The 19,938-nt window shown below is 40.6% G+C and overlaps 1 protein-coding gene across 1 annotated transcript in view; it reads right to left on the bottom strand.

Annotated features, from left to right (window-relative positions):
• Positions 1–19,403, bottom strand: part of ephb4a (eph receptor B4a) — a 48,249-nt gene extending 28,846 nt beyond the window's left edge. The window contains exon 1 of the mRNA XM_042498650.2: positions 18,456–19,403. Within this exon, the coding sequence (XP_042354584.2) occupies positions 18,456–18,534 (79 nt within the window). The 5' untranslated portion in view covers positions 18,535–19,403. The remainder of the gene's footprint in view (positions 1–18,455) is intronic.
• Positions 19,404–19,938: the final 535 nt, after the last annotated feature.

Below are 19,938 nucleotides of genomic sequence, written 5' to 3'. Positions count from 1 at the left end.
TGCAATGCTATCACCATTTTTTAAAAGATTCCTGATTATAGCTTTTTAAATGTGAATATTTCCATCGGGTTCTTTGGGTTATAAACCAAACAACTAAATGATTAATCGAAAAGATAATCGACAGATTAAACACCAATTGAAAATATCATCAATCTTCAAAGCGATAATCACTGAATTATCTTATATGCAACCAAACAGAGGAATGTCTGCACATTTTTTATTGTATGACAAAGTTTTGCAGGCTGTCATTATTAAAAATCTTGGTCCAGTGAATAAAAAACAACTGCAGTCACTACTGGTGGCAGTAGATTAGATAGGCCATTTAAAAATGGCGGGCTTGTGCAGGATGTCTTATGAGGCTTAAGTGGCTACTCTGGTAATGATATTCTCTCTGAGCAATCAGTGGTAACAGAAAAAGTATCAGGTACTATGCACAACTTTTGCTAATGGAAAACCAAAAAAAAAAGCAGTTGGGTTGAGTAGAACCGTGTCGTTTCATGTAGTGGAAATGCAGCAAAACGTGCCACTCACCCTCTTCCACTTCAAAACCACAGAAGCCCACCAGCTTTATAACAACAATCTGAGGCGATAAAGAGGAAGAAGGGAAAGTCGGCAGAGAGGAAGAGCAGAGAGGTGGATGAGGAGGATAATTGGATGACAAAGTTCAGGCCGGTGCTTTCCCCGCATTTAGTCTACCTCGAGTTCACTCCAGCATAATTTAAAAAACACCTTCAAAATACTCAGGCTGCCCTGTCCCTACCTATCATATACACACCTGCCTCTGTTTCATAGGCTGATTTTTGATTTTATTTTGAAGGTGTGGAAGAGAAACACCTCCCCTCGGGCATGATAATCACTGTTTATCGCTGCTCTATCATTAAGGTTTATGAGACAGGATGTGTGAGCGTGAGTGTTTGGATGAGATGGTAAGCGTTTCTATTATGTGCATGCACGGCCTTGCCTTTCACTGAAGTAGGTTCAGACTAAAGCCCTGTTAGAGGAAACTGGCGTTTCCCCTACATTCTTACAGCAGCGGCGGCCACCCAATGCCGGAAAATTGCCCCAAGTGTATGGAGAAATGTAGAAACAATGAAAATTCGTCATCCGGCCACATTTAACATCCAAAACAAACAATTGTACAGTAATTACAGTACAATTGTCCACATTAGGAGACACCGCAGAGTCTAAACTGATACTGGTGCTGACAAGAAGACTTGGTCTTAGCCTTGAAATCACACCTACAGAGAAAAAAATATAGACATTGTTTTTTGGGACTCGATCTAAAGTTGATATCAGAATTAGGATGATATAGTTTTTAATTTTAATCGTCAAGCCATGTCAGAAAAACACATGCAAGGGGAAGGCATTCTGTGTGAAAGTCAGACAACCATAGAGGCTGTTGTACACGCTTTTCTTTTGAAATGTAAAACCTGACCCCGTATTTCTCACCAAGGGGGACTATATGGAGAATGTTACAACCTCAATTTCTATACAGCCGACCTCAAATTCAGCAGGAGCATTTGCGTTGAATCCAGTATTTCGTTTTTGCGTTAATTTCTTTCCCGCATGTCCTTTCCCTCCTTATTTTACACTTTTTCTGTGGCTCCGGAGTGTGATAGGGAAATTACAGGCCTATGAACATTTGCCCTGCTTCGGCTACAATTAGACCTCATTTTAATTAAAAACACAGAGTGCCAATTACCCTCATACACCTAGAGAAACAGAGACAGAGGGGAAGAACAGGGATAATGAAAAAGGGGAATGTAAGAAGGGAACGAAATGTTAGAGAGATTTACAGATGACAGAACGGGATGGGCTTATCAGTGTGTTTGACAATATTACACATGTGAGCATGCTACTTTCTCTCAATGTCACCTTTTAGTCTTTTTTTGTCCAGTTAACAAACCCTTGACAGACTGTTAATAACTAGTTGTTAACATAATGTATTTCTGACTGTACCCTTAATACTTTCCTAATATACAATGAGACTATTGACATGTATAGGCCATGTATGTAACTTTATCATTTCAACATAAAAAACAAACACTGACATTATTTTTATGTCAGTGAAATACACTGGGATTTTTTTCACATAGAAAGTGAGAAAGATCATGAATTGAAAAGTGAAGGAATCTTGTTTGCTTGCAAAACATTTGTTTGGTGTGGGACTTCAAGCTGCTCCCCTTCATGCTCCACATGTCATTTTTTTGGAGAGTTGCGGTCCTTTAGGTATAACTCAGAACCTTGTGTGTTTCAGGGGAAACTGCTAGCACATGTTTTGAAATTTCCAAAGCCAATACCCTGAAATCAGACATGCTTATGGGATGTTCTGCTGCCTCGGGCAATTTAATACCTACACGTTTCGCATTTAAATTAAAGGAATAGCTCAACATGTTGGAAAATACACTTATTTGCTTACTTGCTTTGGATGAGAAACCACTCTCATGTCTGTACTGTTAGCTTAGCTTAGCACAAAGACTGAAAACAGCTGAGTCTTCTTGTCTTTGTGTTGAGCTAAACTTACTGGCTGCTGGCAGTAGCTTCATATTTATCATACAGACACAACAAGTTGACTAGTTTCTGACCTGTAAAAGCAGAATTTCTCAAAATGTTCAACTTTTCCTTTAAAAAATCCTTTATTTCTGTCATCTCTTCATATTAACATTGGCATTTGTTTCCATGTGAGGCCAATACATAGTTAACAATAGGTAAGATTAATGAGGTTGTCTGAACATTAAGTTTGATGGATTACAGCTGCTACTACAAAAAGTGAATCTGTTTATCTTAGCTTAACTTATTTTATCTCATCTTAGCGTGAAGACTGGAATCAGCTAGCCCACATCTGTTTCAGTCTTTGTGCTGGGCTAAGCTAACCAGTTTCTGGTAATAGCCTCATATCCATCAAACAGACATGTGATTGGTATTAACTTGTCAAGAAGCTGAAATTCCCAAAATGTTAAACTTTTCCCTTTAAAACTCTTTTATTTTGGCCATTTTCTCTCAATATTACCTTTGGCAAATGTTTCCAAGTTGGGCAAAAAAAAAAACCAAAAAAAAAACAGGTTGAATTAATAAGGTTGTCTGCATTAACATTAGTTTGATGGATTACATCTCATACTAGAAAATGTCAGTGCATTTGTTTAGCTTAGCATAGCTCAGCACAAAGACTAAAAACAGCTAGCCCTGGTCTGTTCCTGTCTTTGTGCTACGCTAGGCTAACCAGCTGCTGGCAGTAACCTAATATTCATTGTACAGACATGAGCGTAGTATTCTCTAACTTGGCAAGAGGACAAATTTCCCAAAATGCTAAACTATTCCTTTAAAAATTCTTGCTTTGGTCATTTTCTTCCCATATTAACATGAGCAGATGTTCAAAGTGAGGCCAGTAAATGCCTAACAAAAGGTAAAATTAATGAGGTTGTCTGTATTAACATTACTTTGATGGATTACAGCTGCTACTAGAAAAGTCAGAGAAGTTTGTTTTGTTTGTTATAGTATTCAAATGATCCCTTTGAAGAAGATTATCACATTCATTATATGATAGCAGCAATTGTGCTCCAGGTATTATTGAGCACATGTTAAAAAGACTATTGTTGGTTAATCTTTGAAAATGCTAATTGTGGACATCCTTGGAACTCAGGTTATCTACAACAGCGCACATGAAGAATGCAAATGAAAAAAATGATTTTCCTTCATGAGCTTCCCAGCGTTGTTTTTGTTAGAGTAGGTCAGTGTGTGCACATGAACATAACAAGTCATGCACTGAATGTGTCTGTTTGTGTGTCTCTGACAGAGTTGTGTCTACTGAGATTAGACTTTAGCTTCCTGTAGTTCCTGTCCCCTTCCTGTCTCCTGGTCTGAAGGGGGTGGGGTGGCCGCCAACATGCACATCACTCACATGCACAGCAACTGGGCAGGGCACAGTTTAACCCCTCGTCTACTGTATAACAAAAGCCTCCCGCAGCACGTGCTGATGAGCTCAGCTACTTCAAGCGTGTGATGGAGTAGTGAGATGAAAGGGAGGAGGCGTGAGATGAAGTAGTAGTGTTAATGTCAACACTTTTTTTTCTTGACATCAGCATTGCATATCAATATATGTTGTGGTTGGTTTCTGTCCCAGGACAGGATGTAACATAGTTAGGGAGGGAGCTTCTGGACAGAAACCAAAGATGCTACACTCCTGTGACCAAAACTGACTGACCTAAAGCACTGAGGATTAAGCACAAGTCTATGATACCTGACCTTTCACACATGCACTGCAAACCTGAAATTAACTACACATTATCCAGAGGAGCTGTATGTGAGAGCGCGTACTTCCAAATCAGTTAGATCACACATTAAACAGACTATACACTGCCAGTTTGCGAGTACAAAGTCTGTCTGATTAAGCCTATGTGTGAATAGAGCAAGTGATTGTCTGCAAAATTCAAAGTGAGCGAGTGGGTGTGTTTCGATTTTTCTATCATGCGGTTCGTGCAAAACCAGAAGAAAAACTAACATTTGAGGGTGAAGGTGAGGGGTCATTTACACGATGACAGCAACAAATATGTCTAACTTGAGTGATGACGAGATTGGGGAACTTCTGTCAGTGAGGGCCGGAGCCAGAATCTTCCGACAAATTCAAGAAACAACAAGCGACTACAACAGGCTATATGACCGCACTGTATTTCGCATCATGTCCTGCCTCCTGCGTGCGATACCAAGGCGCCAGTGCATGCCTGCATCAAACAGAGTGATTCCAGCAGACGAGGACAGTTCTGACACAATCTTCTGTTGTGTGCTACGTGTGTGAAAGGGAAACTTCAATTCTCCGGAGATTCACATTGTCCGCAGTTCATATGAGAAAACGGCTTCAGAGTTCTTAAGCTAATAATAAATTCACTAGTGTTGCCCTCTCAATAAGAGTGTATGTTTGGTGGTAGCTGATACCAGGGTACATTTTTAAAAGCAGCAAAATGAATTGTAAAGTTTCACTTTAACTGCATTTGTCCTTCTGCTGCTCCATCTGTGCCCAGAGTACGCTCTGTGCCCCAAAACTGTGGTGGGGCAAAAAATCAGACGGTATATCTATTCCAACAGCTCACCTAATCGATAGTCCAGCTACAGAAATCGAAAATCAATATGGAGTGCCAGATGTTGATACTGTGGTGGGCCACTGTAAAACAATGAATGGGTGTGAAATGCTGCGTTACAACACTAAAACTGGTTTGATATCTATTCAGTTTTCAGTCAAACATTTGTTTTGATCACTGATCAAATCACCTTTTCTAATTGTAACTAAGCGTTAAGTTTCATACATCTGTGTATGATGTCCACCATGTTTTGGGCTCTGGATATTCAGTAGTAGTTAATAATGCAAATCCAAAAACTGAAAATCACGTACCCTCCGACAAAACTAATATCAGAATAGTTTAGTCCGCATATTTGAGTCCAACTCTTATCATAACAGAGGAAAGAATTACACAAAAAGCTTCTCTATAGCGTTGGAACACAAAACAAATGTTGATTAATACAGGCACCCAAAGGTACATCTATGATTCATTGCCATTCCCTTTTAATTAAATGGTAAAGTGGACGGAAAAAACTGTTGCATTATTCACATCGCACAAGTTCACAGTGAATATTTACTTTAATCCCAATGGTAAGAAAATAAAAAAAGCTTTGACCCTCACATAAAATGAGAGGTTAAGGTTAAGAGGATATTAGACACCAGCTTGGTTCTGTGCCTTTTTATATCACTGCCTACCCGTAATGAGTTTTGACCTGCGGTGTCAACTGCTGAACAGCGCTTGTACATCTTGGACTCAAACAGCATTTCTTCCTCAGACAAACAAAATCCACATAACTGTGAAGCCAGAGATACTCCCAGAGAGACTACAGCAGATGAAAAATGAACATTATCTACAGAGAGGTGGCGTCTAAGGCTGTTTGACAATACATTAGAGTGTTATTATAGAAAGCGTTTAAAGTTGGACATCTGCACACCAGGAACTGACTAATAAGAAGTGAAAGCAATAGATTTGAACATTTAATTCACAACAGGAAGGAAGGATAAAACCTAAGTTCTTTTTTTCTGGTTAAATCGTTAATCATTTGGAATTCAGTTCTAAGTTGACACATTTAAGAACTCCGAGCTTTAAACACATAATTCACAGCACTATCTCTCATACAGTGTGATTGATTAAATTGCCTCGCTTTACAGCATATTTCAGCTACTTTGGAATATTGATCTGCCACTGAGTGAATTCACCTCCCGCTACTTCCAATTATGGGCACCACTTTCTCAATCCCTCTTCAAAAATAACCCGACTCTGTGAAAAACTGAAAGGCTTCTTGAGAACATTGTTGCAGGCTACACCAACTCCCTGGTGGCTTCCTGATACCGAATCCTATAAGAGGAGGAATGAATTACAAAGGAAAAGTTAAAAGACTTCTCTTTTTTATCAACTCAGTATATTTTGGGAGGGTATACTGCACTTTCTAAAACCTCTGCATTTCCACAAGCCATGCTGTCTTTAAATAAAGAATACTATAAGGTAAAAAAAAGACAGCGCTTGAGGTGATGCCGAAATTAGAAGTACTAGTGCAGTGCCCGTTCAAAACATGCCTGTTCCAAACGGTGCCGATTGTTTGGCTTGTGATATGGCTGCTTGCAGCTTTCTCGAGAATCGCTCATACAAACAAGAGTTTTGAGTTCTTCTTCTATCACTGCCAATACCAACATTCCCCAGTAGAGAAAGGGTGAAAAGAAAAGCAAGACAGTGTTTGCCTGGGGCCCCAAGTCACTAAATCCACCCTTGAAAAACACACTCAAGTGGCGGCTACTTGCGGTCAGAAACACCGGTGAAATACACTTAGCAGAAGTATTATTTTCCAAATAGGTGTATAAGTTGCCTGCTTTGAATCATCAAAGGAAGCTCTGCCTGCTCTGTCACACAGAGCACTGTTATCTTGTTTATTCAAAGTTCATTTATTTGCTGCATGTCCAAATTCAACAATGCATGTCCTTGAGTCCTCAGCAATGCATCCGCCATGTGTGAAGTACATCGGATATCTCAGGATACGCAAAGACATAAAGACTGACAGATAGTGAAGGATATGCAGACATAGAGACAGACAGAGATTCCTTGCTTCAGTTAAAAGACAATTCAGTGGCGTGTGATCTTTTGGTTTTGAAGACAGACAATCTGATTAATCATGTCCATTGCTGCTTTGAGACTAATTTCTTAATGAAACTCCATGACTAGGGCTGTCTTTTTTTTTCAGGCAAACAGTCCAAAACCCAAACATATTAACTTTACTATAATGTATGGCAAAGAAAAGCATAAAAATCACATTTCACATTTGAGAGTCTGGAACCTCTAAAATGATGTTTGGCATATGTGCTTTAAAAATGACTAAAATGACTATTCTGTTCTCAAAATGGTTTCCAATTAATCTTCTGTTGATCGACTAGGGATGCAGCGGTGTACCTTAGAATAGGTTAATTTATGGTTTCCGTACATTTTGCATACCGTTGCAGCCCTATGATAAAGGTAATCAACTGATCATTATAGCTTTATTCATGACATTTGGTCCCTTTTAAATCAAACTTTCCCTTAATGCATTTTTCATTCGTCTCTTATTGTTTGCACACTCTTTTCCCCCATCATCCATTACTTCACCATGAATTCTCTTTCTCAGATAATTATAAGAATGCAGGTGCTTCTGAACTACACTATGTCAATTAATTTTTGAAAGTTCTCAACAAAATATACAAAAAATCAATGTTTACCCACAATTATTTAACATTTTATTGCATTTAGGAATCTAGTTTCATTTCCTACACTAAATCCTACCTCCCGCTGCAGATAGCAGGAGGAAAGTTCCTTGTAATGTGGGTCACATGTATTGATTAGTGTAGGCAGACACATTTATATTCATCATCATGTGCTTTGTAATTCTGCTGCAATAGTCTGACTTAATTAAGGGAATGCAGCTTAATTCTACATTAGTTCATTTTATTTCATTACAAAAACAAGTGCGATGTACAAACATGTGTAGACAAGGAATGCCTCCTCTGCGCTTCAAAACTGTGTATTATTTCTATTGAGGCACTTGAGTCCACAAGATTGAAAGGCAAGCTTAGTAGTAAACAGATGTGGGCTACACAGCACATCTTAGCACTTTGGTCTTTTAAAAAGACAATTTCTGTGATGATGGTCTTCACAGCCAGGCCTTTGGTAAAAGGTTCTACTTTGTTAGATGTTGTCAAAGGATTCAGTCTGAGCAACTGTCGAGTAGAAGAGAAAAAGAGCTAAGCAGAAACTCAAAGCCACACTCGCCTATGTAGAAACGATGTTTAGATAGGGAAATGGAAGTCATTCAGTAATTAAATTTGACATCATCTATCATCATAAAGGGAAAGGAACATATAACTGAAATAGAAAGCTGTCAAAACGTCTGTGTTTTTCACCACAGCACCAAGAACCTCATGAACCTAATTCCAGCCTGACAACTTTATACAGACACTTCCCTGCTCTACGCCCGGGAGCTATCATACATCACTGCGCTGTGGTCAGAACTGCCCTCTACAAACCAACTAGCCTCAAGTTGCAATCTCCTTTATGGGAGGCTGGAAGGCAGCTGACGGTCTGTGAAAGCTGAGCGGTGTCATCACAGCAGAAGCACTATGAAAGAGCTCAGGTTATGTGCTTGTTTTCAAACACCTTCTCCATCCTTCAAGAGGATATTCATCATCTCCTCTTCTCCGGTCCCCCGGGAGAGCCTGAGGTCAGGGTCAGTCATAGACCTGAACCCCTGCGGAGCGGACACTTTGGAGACATGCAGTACTGAAATCTGGGATGATCTTCCTAAGCAGCAGGAGACTCTGCCACCCCCGTGTTTGCTGTGTCTTCCAATAATTGGACCAGATAGTTTGCAAGTTAGGTAACTGCCAGTATTGATTAATTATTAGCATGTTTGTGTCTTGTGTCATTTAATCATGAACAGAAAAGACTGGAGTCAAAGCTGTTTTAATGTGTGTACAGGCCTGGAATAATACATTATCTGACAGAGCCGCAGCTGCAAAATTAGCTCCCATTTGCTCGAGCGGAGCATGGAAAAGGGAACTTTTATAAACTAACATATGACAGGTGACCTATCTTATTTCAAATCTGGCTTGATGAAAAACCCACATAGCTCCATCTACCGCTGTGATGCTTCCAACGAACTCTCAATGAGCCCCAAAAATGTCGACTGCTGTACTTATAACACAGTTGTTATCAAAGCCCTCAGTAAAGCAGAATCTACAATTCATTTTGGGGAAGGAGGGGGGTCTTGCAGAATAAAAACACACACACACACACACAGCGTTCAGTGACTAATCTGCAGTGGGAGGTGGACAGCTTGAAGCTAACAGTGCAGACTCCAGCTAAATAAACCATCTAAGGATTGACACATCTAAGTAGAGATACAAGAAAACAGACTCTGCGAGAATTTTTTCTCTTGTATTCTGACACATCGAGTTTTTTTCATATTCAAACAAGCTCAGAGCTAATTCTCTTCATCAGTCTATGCTATCGCTTCCCCCAAGCTTGTGTGGTTGTGTGGCGGTGACCGATATATCTAAAATAAAGATAGATCCATCTCTTTGGATGTGAAGCTATTTGTTAGAATACAAAGAGCGTCATGTTCCCTTCATCAGCCCAGCCACATTATGTTTTCAGCGTGGGGCGAGCTCAGTGGTTTACAAACTGAATTTCAAAACTGCACTTTGGTCCAATCACTGAAAAATGGAGCGAGTTTAATAATACAATGACTCTTCTTCAAATGATTGGATGGAGTCGAGCGGAGAAAGCAATCAGCTATCATTAAAGCAATATGTAAGAGCACGAGGAGGGAGAACATTTTGTGTGCAGCACTCCTTAAAAAAATAAAATACCAGGCAGCCCAAAAAAGGTGTTTAATGTTTCTTTAACTGAACTGACCCACTCCTATTTGGAGCATGACTCCCTCTTTAAGCTCTTAGCTGCGTGCAGGCTGTAGGAGGGCAGCTAGCGCACAGGAATGTCTCTGTTATGCCGCTGGTTCAGTGCGGTATATGAAAGCAGGCCCTGGGAGACGTGCCGAAGCCATGTGCATGCATGAAGGTGGAAGCAGAGCGTGCACGTGTTCTCTAGGTTGATGTCGAACCAAGTGAATTGCATTTTAAGTTAAAATATCAAACAGGAGATGTAGGTCAACCTCTGACGCAGGGAGAAAAATATTCGAGACTCAAATTGAATCAAGCCTACTGATGGCGCATGCTTCAAGCTGAGAATATTTTACATCAAGGTTGCTTTTTATAATCAATTCTTGCACATCCAGCCTCTACCGACGTCTCGCCGACCTCATGTTGCTTTTCCCCCCTCCTTCCTGATACTATTTTTTGAATGTAACGACAAAGACACCACAAGGCGCACAATTGCTTTATTTGCTCCACAAAGCTCAGCGTGCCTCAAATAATTGAGATGTGATTAGTGTGCGAGATAAATGGGAAAGATGGACCTATGATAAATAGCTGCTCAGTTGTTGTCTCCTAATTACGGGCCTTTTTAATCCCTTTGTTATAATCACATATTCATCCCATCGCATATATCTCGCATATCTGGCCCCAGGTGTGTATGATCACAGAATGCAAATAGGCAATATACACTTTGCTCATTATGCAGTGTGCAGACGTGCACCCTCCTTGCCCTCTCTGCTCTTGCTCTTTCTATTTCGTCGACTCATGCCGGTCTCCCCATCTCTCCTTGACTCACTTCAAAGAGAACCCCCATCCCTCTAAAAGTGCCATTCTCCTTGGTGCTTATGGCTGATAGGCTGTGGCCTCATTCCCTCTCTGCTGCAGCCTGTCCCCATTGTGTCCCACTCTCAGAGAGGAGCGTGTGGGTGGAGGACAGACTGGCTCTCCTAAGTGAATGCCTGACATGGATGTATGGGCTGGGGGTGTATCCTCTCACCGAGCTAAACTATCATCCACCTGCAATTCCCGGCTGCCATATGCATCCTTCACAGCGAGAGAGAGAGAAGGGGGAGAAAGAGAGAGAGAGAAAGACACGGACTGAGAGTACTTGTGGCACTCGGATGCCTGTTTAACTCTTGAGGAAGCTAATCATCGGATTGAGGTACTGGGGATGATGGGCTACAGGCTTTCAGAGAGGGGGGAGGTTGCTTTAAATGCAAATCCCTTTCTTATAAAAATCGGTTCCGTTTAAAAGGATTTCTGGGAAACGATCCACATTTCCACGGCAGGGGAGACAGTCAGCAAGAGAAAACAGCATAGCACCAGTCAAACATCAAGGAGACAGAGGACGTGGAAAGAGTAGCAAAAGAAAAGGCTACATGTCTGTGAAAGAAGGGATTGGGGCTCAAGTAAGGCCTCTTAGATAAAAACATCCTTTTTGCGTTTGAGACACTTAGTGAGTTTTAGTTTAGATCGAGAAGCATTACGCTATTCATCGGGCTAGTTATGTCATGGAGGGAGGTGAGAGAATAAACAGATTGTGTCGAAAATGTAAGAATATTTTCGTTTTTAGAAGGTTGATGTCAATCTCTTCTTCCAACTAAAAGCTGCCTATCAGCAGATTACACAAATATGAGCTCTGAATGTTTTAATTCCATGTAAAGAAAACTGTTACATGATGTCTGGCTGACTGCATATAAGCAACTAGTGAGTGTTGCAGAGTTTGTTTAAAGAGACAGTTCACCCCTATAATCAAAAACACAAATTTTTCCTCTTTATCTGCAGTGCTATTTATCCACCTAGACTGTTTTGGTGTGAGGTGCCGAGTGTTGGAGACGTCGGCTGTAGAGATGTCTGCCTTCTCCTAAATATTATGGAACTAGATGGTACTCGGCTTTTGGTGCTCAAAGTGCCAAAAAATATATATTTGAAAAACTTATGAACCGATTACTTGAGATAATCCACAGACTTTGTTGTGACCAGTTTAATGTAGGAACTATTTTCTTTTACCAACCTACACCCATCATCTGTATCAATACGCAGAGGCAAGCCTGCATCTACTGCAAGCTCACTAGAGCTGGGTATCATTTGGGTTTTTTCTGACACCGGTGATGAAACAATACTTTTAAAATGGTACCAGTGCCCAAACGGATACTTGATGGCCAATAACACTATAGAATGTTTTTTTTTCTTGCGAAGGCAAATTGAAATGTGAGATTGAACTATTAATTAACTCTTAACAGCTTAGCGTCTAATTAAACATATAAATATGAATAAATACAAAAAGCTATTAACAAATTTTACATAATAACTTTTACCCAAACACAATAATTCAACACCATGTAACAGTACAAATAACAGTAAAACACATTTTGAGTTGGGATCAATAATTGTCCACCTAAAGACGCTCAGAAGCCAAACATTTGTCCAATATCTGTTTCGGAGAGGATGAGTGTCACTACAAAAAGTATAGCTGGTCCACCTTAACATTCCACCTTAAGGGAGACTTGTCAGGTTTTAATGAGAGGCTAACTTCTGGGCTAACTCCCTTCATTATAATCTGCAGGTGGAAAGCACGACAGTAACTTAGCTCGGGTATTGAGCGTTTATTGTCTAACAAATAGCCCAAACTATACACACCTTGCACTGCTGTGTTATGGTTGATGTTGTAGTTCAGTAGGAAGAAAATAGTTCCTACACAAAAACTGCTTATAACATAGTCTGTGGTTTATCTTGAGTAACTGGGTTATGATTTCTGTAAAGAAACATTGCTGTTGAGGTTTTTTTTGCTCCATAATATTGGAGAGAAGGCAGACATCTCTCCAACCGATATCTTCAACACTGCAACTCACACCAAAATAATCTAGCTCGATAAACAGCACTACAGGTGAGAGTTAAAATATGTATTTTTGATTTGGGGGTGAACTGTCCCTTTAAGATGCAGATGTGCAATGACTTCCCTCACTGGCACCCAACCAGTACCAATCAACAGCACTGAGCTAAACTGCCAGTGAGCCTTGGCTCTCACATTAGAGCACGGCAATATATTTGCTTTTATGATTTTTTTCCCCCCACATCAAATATGCATGTAGATATTGTTTTTAATTTCAATATGTTTTAAATCATGTAACTCTAATGGAAATGTTAATTTATTACACAGTTATCTCATTACTCCCACTTGGCCCCTGGCGCGTCTGCTTGTAGCTGTATGAGCTCATTGTTCAGGATGGAGGCAGCACGTGTGTCATTTCAAGTGCAGAACAAAAGATGTTAATGTCAACTCTTTTGCACAGGGTTGCTTTGGTTTGGGAGAGTTTGATATGGAACAAACTACTGCAGTGTGTAAAGTTTGCATGAGACAGCATGACACTTCAAACCCTCTTTTCATCAGTGGAGGCTAAAAAAGTGCTGTCGCTGTTTCTCACCCCAACAACAAGTCTGCAAAACAAATCACGCTGGCAGCTGCACTCTCTTGTTGCATACTATGTGAAAAGATGATTTGTAAATGGAGGGAGGTAACAGCTGCAGGAACATACCATATTGCAGATGCTGGAGATTGCAAGTATATAGAAAGATGGATTTATAACGTTGTAAAAAAAACTAGAAGCGCTAAGTACTAGCCTCCCGGCCAAAAAGAATCAATTTTGCTAAATAGACGGCGCCTTTATTTGACAGCAATGTTCAGCAGACAATTGCACATCAACTTCAGAAACTCAGCTGTTTCTCTGATCTACTGTCAAGTTACAAGACCACATGTAACAAGATCCTTATTGTGTCATTTTTATGCACATTTTAAATCCCTGCATCAAAAAAAAAAATAAAAATAGAAGTTAAAAGGGTTTATACTCTTGGGTAAGATAGATAAATCTGTGTATCAGCACAAAAATACAACAATGTGCAATGGAAACAGATTTAGCTGATTGATTGTGATGTCCATGAAGCATGTGACTTATTTAAAAGCTCCCGCCCCATTGGGAAAAAAGAAGAAGGCAGACAAAAACATGAAATCGGTACGGGGTAATAAGGAGACTGTAACCTTCACAAAATATATGCAAGAAACATAAACGACATATTTTCAACGTGTTTCCCACACCATGTTTTGCTCATTTGAGCTTGGGCTGCAACATACATGTATGTGCATTTCACACGTATATACATCTTAGAACAACTCTGATTATTTGCATGAGCCTAGTGGTGCATGGAAATCTGCATTCATTAGCATCCTGTGCCAATTTGTGTGACACTTTAGATGATCACACAGGTTATTCAGTAGCACTACCTCTCAAACCTGCCTTCAAACAATGGAAATTAGACAACACTGAATGGAATACATTGTCAACCAGCGTGGAAAACTGTCCTTACAGGCCAGAGTGCCGACAAGTTGGCGCCACTTCTGATTATAGTGTTAATATCATTTAAGCTGTGGACCTGAAGAGGTGGGAAAGGCTGCAGTGCTTTTGTCACTGCCTGCATCTCACCATTGGAAAGAGAGAGAAACTGTATGTGCGAGGAATAACGAGGGGCAGGGAGAAAAACAAAATGGGTACTTTACAGGTTGAGTTCGTGTGTGGGAGGATAAGGAACATTTATGGCTTACATTTATAATGTCAAATATGTTTTAAAAATGCAGTAGGGCTACATTAGCGAGAATTATTAATACTGGATAAAAAGCTTACGTCTTTTCACTTTGAGGCTGTGATTATACTTTTCTGTACATGATACATTTTCACTTCCAAGGCGAGGCAGAGAAAAAGTGTTTGTTTTTTCTGTGTGTGTGACAACGCATGTGCGTCCTCATTACTAATTTCCATCCAGAGCTTGTTGTTAATTTCCAGCCAAAGTAATTATCTGATCAAGAGGTCTGTGTTTTAATCTTCATGGAGACAGAAGGAAGAGAGATCCATGCGCTGAACGAGCAAGTGGTGTGTGTAAGTGAGTCATTTATCCTTTAGTTGGAAAAGGAGGAGAGATTTGGCAGCTGTGAGCTTCATCTACCCTCCCATCAGTTCATTACAGAATTCCCTACTAGGTGGAGAACAAGGGGGAGGATGATCCAGAGTGTGCTGGCAGAGGAGCGGGCCATTACCCAAGACACGGAAACCAGACATCTTGTTCACACTTGGCAAGACACAGATGTTCTGGAGTCAGCCGACAAGGCGCTACGACCCCTCGGCTCCCGTCTACATGTGTGTCCCCCACATCGAGCCTGTGCTGCACCTGTTTGGAACCGGCATCTTGTAAACATCATCAGGGGGGATATTGAGCCAAGTCGAATCACACTATACATGATTTTCTAAAGGGATGTTTGATGAATCTGCCACCGAAAACCTGCTCGCTTCCCACACATAGATCTGAGGTTAGGCAGCTTCTATGTCCCAGAGAAAAAGACCAAAGAATAAAAACTCAAAGTTGAGTCGGGGGTAAGGTCCCAGCTGTGGACCTCGCAGCCCCAGCTGGAGAAGAAGCTACACTTCCTCTAATGGTCTGCTTGTCTCACAGAAAACTCTGACTTACTGTTAAATGTCTGGGAAAATCCCAAACTCCTCTCTTGAAACACAAAGTCAACAACGTTTCTCCCACAAGAATTCAGACTCTCAGTAGCTGCGGTAATTTAACATCTTCTTTTGATGGGTGTGTGTGTGCAAAAGCTGCAAACCAAAGCTTCAAAACACCCCTCAGAAAACCATGGGTGATGCCGCACACTGTACCCTCTATGCATGTGTTTGTACAGTCTGTAGTTCACGTCCACCCCTCCAAGAAAGGGCATTCGGCACCAGCGGATATGTGCCGTCCAGACTCAAACCAGAAGCAACTGACAGATTCATGTTCCTGCCACAGAGTATGTGAAGTCATGCATGTTCATGGTGTTCCTGTTTACAGTAACTATTGATTGGAACGAACAAACTTGGGGAAAAATGTCATTGTTAAGGAGCCCATTGTTTTCATGGCAAATTTTTTTTTTTTTTACTCACAAAACATGTTTCTCGTGTAGCGTGTTGGGAACTAGTCAGAGAAATGGTTGTCCAGGTTTCCCCTTGATCCGAAAAAGACATTCATATTATACTAAGCTGTTTACATGGCTAATGAAAAATAATATTCGACTAACATTCCAAAGCAGATGCCCATACTCCGATCAACGTGCCCTAACATTTTGTTTATCACATTAAAGATCACACCGAAAGAAAGAGCAGCTCTTCGGGTTGGTGAAAATGTGTGCTTTGTGCTACTGAGTTAGCTGCTAAAGACAATCTGTTGCGGCGCAGCGACTTCTTATTTGTTTTTGTACAGTGGGGGAGGTATAATGTTTAAGATGGCTCCAGTGCGTCATCCAGCATGCTTTTGGGCCAGCCCAAAAAATCCCAGACACAGAAATGGTCTAATCCAATCTAATGGTCTAATGGTCAAATATTTCCTAACATTTATGATGTGTTTAAAAAGAAATCATAGTTTTTTTTCTTTTCCCGGACCTTAAAAGTGTGTGTGTTTCTCATATTTCTATTTCTGACCAGAAACGTGGGCTTTTATTTCCGGCATACATTTCTACCCCAGCCTTGCTAACTGTTGGTGAGTTGGTTTCTGTACAATGTATTGATGACAAAGCAAAGAGCTGACCGGAAACAGACATGAGGCCGTGTGTCACAAACTGTGGTAAAACCCCTAATTGCAACAGATATTCAAAATGCACTTTATACACGCCCAAAGAATGCTATTAAAAGCCAAATAATATCAGCATGGAGTTTTTCCAAACATCCATTTATTTGTGGCAGCCTGCCAAGTATTGATTTTATATGTATTATTTATTCAATATTTTTATTTTTTGAAGCTGGGTCATTCATCAGGAGCGCTACTGGAATATATATACCATTCGGTTAATTATTGCAACACACTGTGCAAACTCTGGGCACAGACAGAGCAGCAGAATGCCAGGCACAGTTAAAGTGAAACTTAACTGTTCATTGCACTGGGTCTTTAAGTTTACTTTCACTTACCTCTGCAGTAGCTGCTCCTCTTAACCATCGATATGATCAGCTCTGACCAGAACTACTGATGAATTGCATGATCTGTATTAAATCTGGAATATTGTCATATTTGGAATAATACTGAAATATTAGTGTGCATGTAAAACCCACCTAATGTTTTGTGTCGAGTTAAAATATGTGTCCATTTTTTTTTCATATTGTGGTGCTAACTAGTGAAGGAAAAAAACGTGCTTGTTATGCCACAATGTCACCTTTAGCAGCTGTGTGTGAGTCTTTAACAGTAGCAACCGAGAATAGCATGATGGAGAATAACGAGTAGTCTTCACAGAAACACAACAGCATGCAGCCTACACAGCAGTGAGGTACTTTTAAAAACCCTGCGGTTCAACAGCTCTTAAAGAAACATAGTTGCGATCCTTTGATCCTAGGTAAAACTCTGGCCTGTTATTTCCATAGACCATTTCTATCAAAGGTTTTACAGAAAGTTGTCTCCGCAGCATTCTTAACAAAGTCTAATCAGTTTGCAGCTCACTCCACAGCACTGAAACTTTCCCATTTATGGCACAAAAAGAGATTAAAAATAAATAAACACCCAGGCCTTCTAGTTGACTCTGATGTGTCAGTGTGGCTCAGTCTTCCACCCCTGCATTAAGCCAATTATCCAGACACTGGCCCTGTTGTTATGCTGATGATGCCGAGCTATACACGCCTGTGAAACCAGACAATTTGAAAGCATTGCTTTCTTTAACATTATGATAGCTAATTTCAGACCGTCTTATTCATCCCTCCAGGGTTCACAAAGCCTATCCAGGACAAATTGCCTGTTAATGTCAAGTCTGCTGCCAGAAGCAAATATAAGTCATGATCAAGATTATATATTTGATACAAAGAGTTTGATGATTTTCCTCAAATGTAAAAGCTTATGTGTCACACAGATCTCACAGAAAATCACAGCAGCTCTGTATTAGCCTCAGAGCACTGAATGGTTTGTTATTGATTTTAGGGTAAGATGGTTAGGGGTCCCTGGGGTGCAGCCTGGGGACCTTTTGATGACTTAAAAGTGAACACTAATACTGACCAAGTCCTAGAAATTGACTTATGGAGATATGAGGAGGGCAAATATTTATTCATCATTTTTGTTATTTCTTTGTGGAAGAAATGATTTCAAAATAAGCTAAAGAAGAAGAAAGGAAGTCACATTTATTGTTATATCTACGGTGAAATTACTATTGGGATTAATGCCATGCCTCTACCATACAGTACTTTTAATCAGTACTGTCCTGCCATGATATTTCTATGATTATCCCCCCGAGATTGTAGCAAAGTTCTTGCATATATTTGCATAGCGTACTCTTCAAATTCCTTGTGGTTTTGCTGTACTACCTTCTGGTAAGGGGCAGGGTGTAATACTAATTGGACATCTCACCCATCCGTGTAACCACAGAAAAAAAACAGTCTAGTGAGTATTTGAAGAAAAACTCCAGACTCACCTTCCTCTGCAGAAGCCAGAAGAGCCCAGTCTAGAAGGATGCACCCCAGCAGGACAATGCTTCTGTATGTCAGCTCCATTGTAATAAATGGTTAGAAATGAACCGACTTATGTTTTGTCTTGAATTAAAAACCAAGTGGCACTGGCAGCTCGGCTGTGCACTCACTGACCGCAAGCCAGTCCGCATTTAAAGTGGACTTCAGTTCAGAGAGCCTCACACTGTGGTCTGGTCAAAACACTGCAGCAAAACACACTTTGGCTTAGTGCGGTTTCAGTTGACTGTGGAAATAAAGCACTGCTCCTTAAATAGCAAGTGATACTAGGACAGACTGGAAACTTCTCTCAATTGTCCAACTTTCTGTTGTGGTGAAACTCTGGGCAGAAAACAGCAGTCAGAAACAGGCGTCAGTCTCCCACCTCGGTCCTCTGTCAGCACTGGGGGTGCATGGTCCAAACTTGTTGTATCCTCGGCTTTAATAAGCTCTTTGTGCTCCACGCGACTTCTCCCAAATTCTCCCCCTTAGCTCGATGACCGAGCAGGATGAATCCGCAACCAGGGCACCTCACTGCATATGTGTTAGAGATAATCCTCATTATCACTCGGCTCGTACCTATTTCCACATCTTCTCGTCATGTTCGGCAAAACAATCCACCCAAAGTGTGTTTTCGTTTTTTTCAACCCCCGTAAAGCACCAGACTATTTTGGCTGCGGGAGGCAAAATCCACGAAAGGTGGTGCGCGACACGTCTAGCTTGGCCTGGATTAACAGGCAAAAATTAGACTTAAACTGGGAGAAAAATGTCTGGTTTGTTCTCCGGACAAGTCAGCAGACAAGACGAACAGCTCGGATACTGAAAGTTGTGCGCTAAAGTAGCTCGTAGGGCTGACTACTGTACGCTGGTCACCGAGGACTTCATCACCGCATCAAACCCGGAGTCGAATGGCACCAGCAAACTCCGCCCACTCGCGTTTCCATAGCAGCAGAGTCAGGAGCACGCGATAACATGCAGAATTTCCGCAGGGCGCCTTCAAAATAAAACCCATATTGCAAAACATTCAGAAAGTGGTAAATAGCCTAAATTAAACGATTAAATGATCAAAAATCTATTGAAATGTGTTTGTTTTGTTTTCTAATAGTGCCCCTTTAAAAAAAAAAAAAATCTTTGTTGATAGGCCTACACACTGTCCACAGACAGAAGATGTACTAAAACAGAGGTTCCCAGCTGGAGGGTTGTGGTAGCCTTCAAAAGTGGACCATTCTGTCATTTATAAAAAGACACATTTTATTTTGAAGTACACTTCTACAGACTTTGTTAGGGGACTAATTTATCATGCCACCTTGTTTTTACTAGTATGGCAACTATTTTATTGTCCTATTGTTGTTATTATTTGCCCTATTAACATGCTTAACACGTTTTTGCAGTGTAACTGGCCTTGAAGCAATAATAGGCACTTTTTTGGTTGTAGTCCTATTTATTTTTTAA

Source organism: Plectropomus leopardus, chromosome 15, assembly GCF_026936395.1.
Source record: "Plectropomus leopardus strain MGB_pleo_1.0 chromosome 15, ASM2693639v1, whole genome shotgun sequence".
NCBI lineage: Eukaryota > Metazoa > Chordata > Actinopteri > Perciformes > Serranidae > Plectropomus > Plectropomus leopardus.
This window is presented reverse-complemented; position numbering and strand designations above follow the sequence as displayed.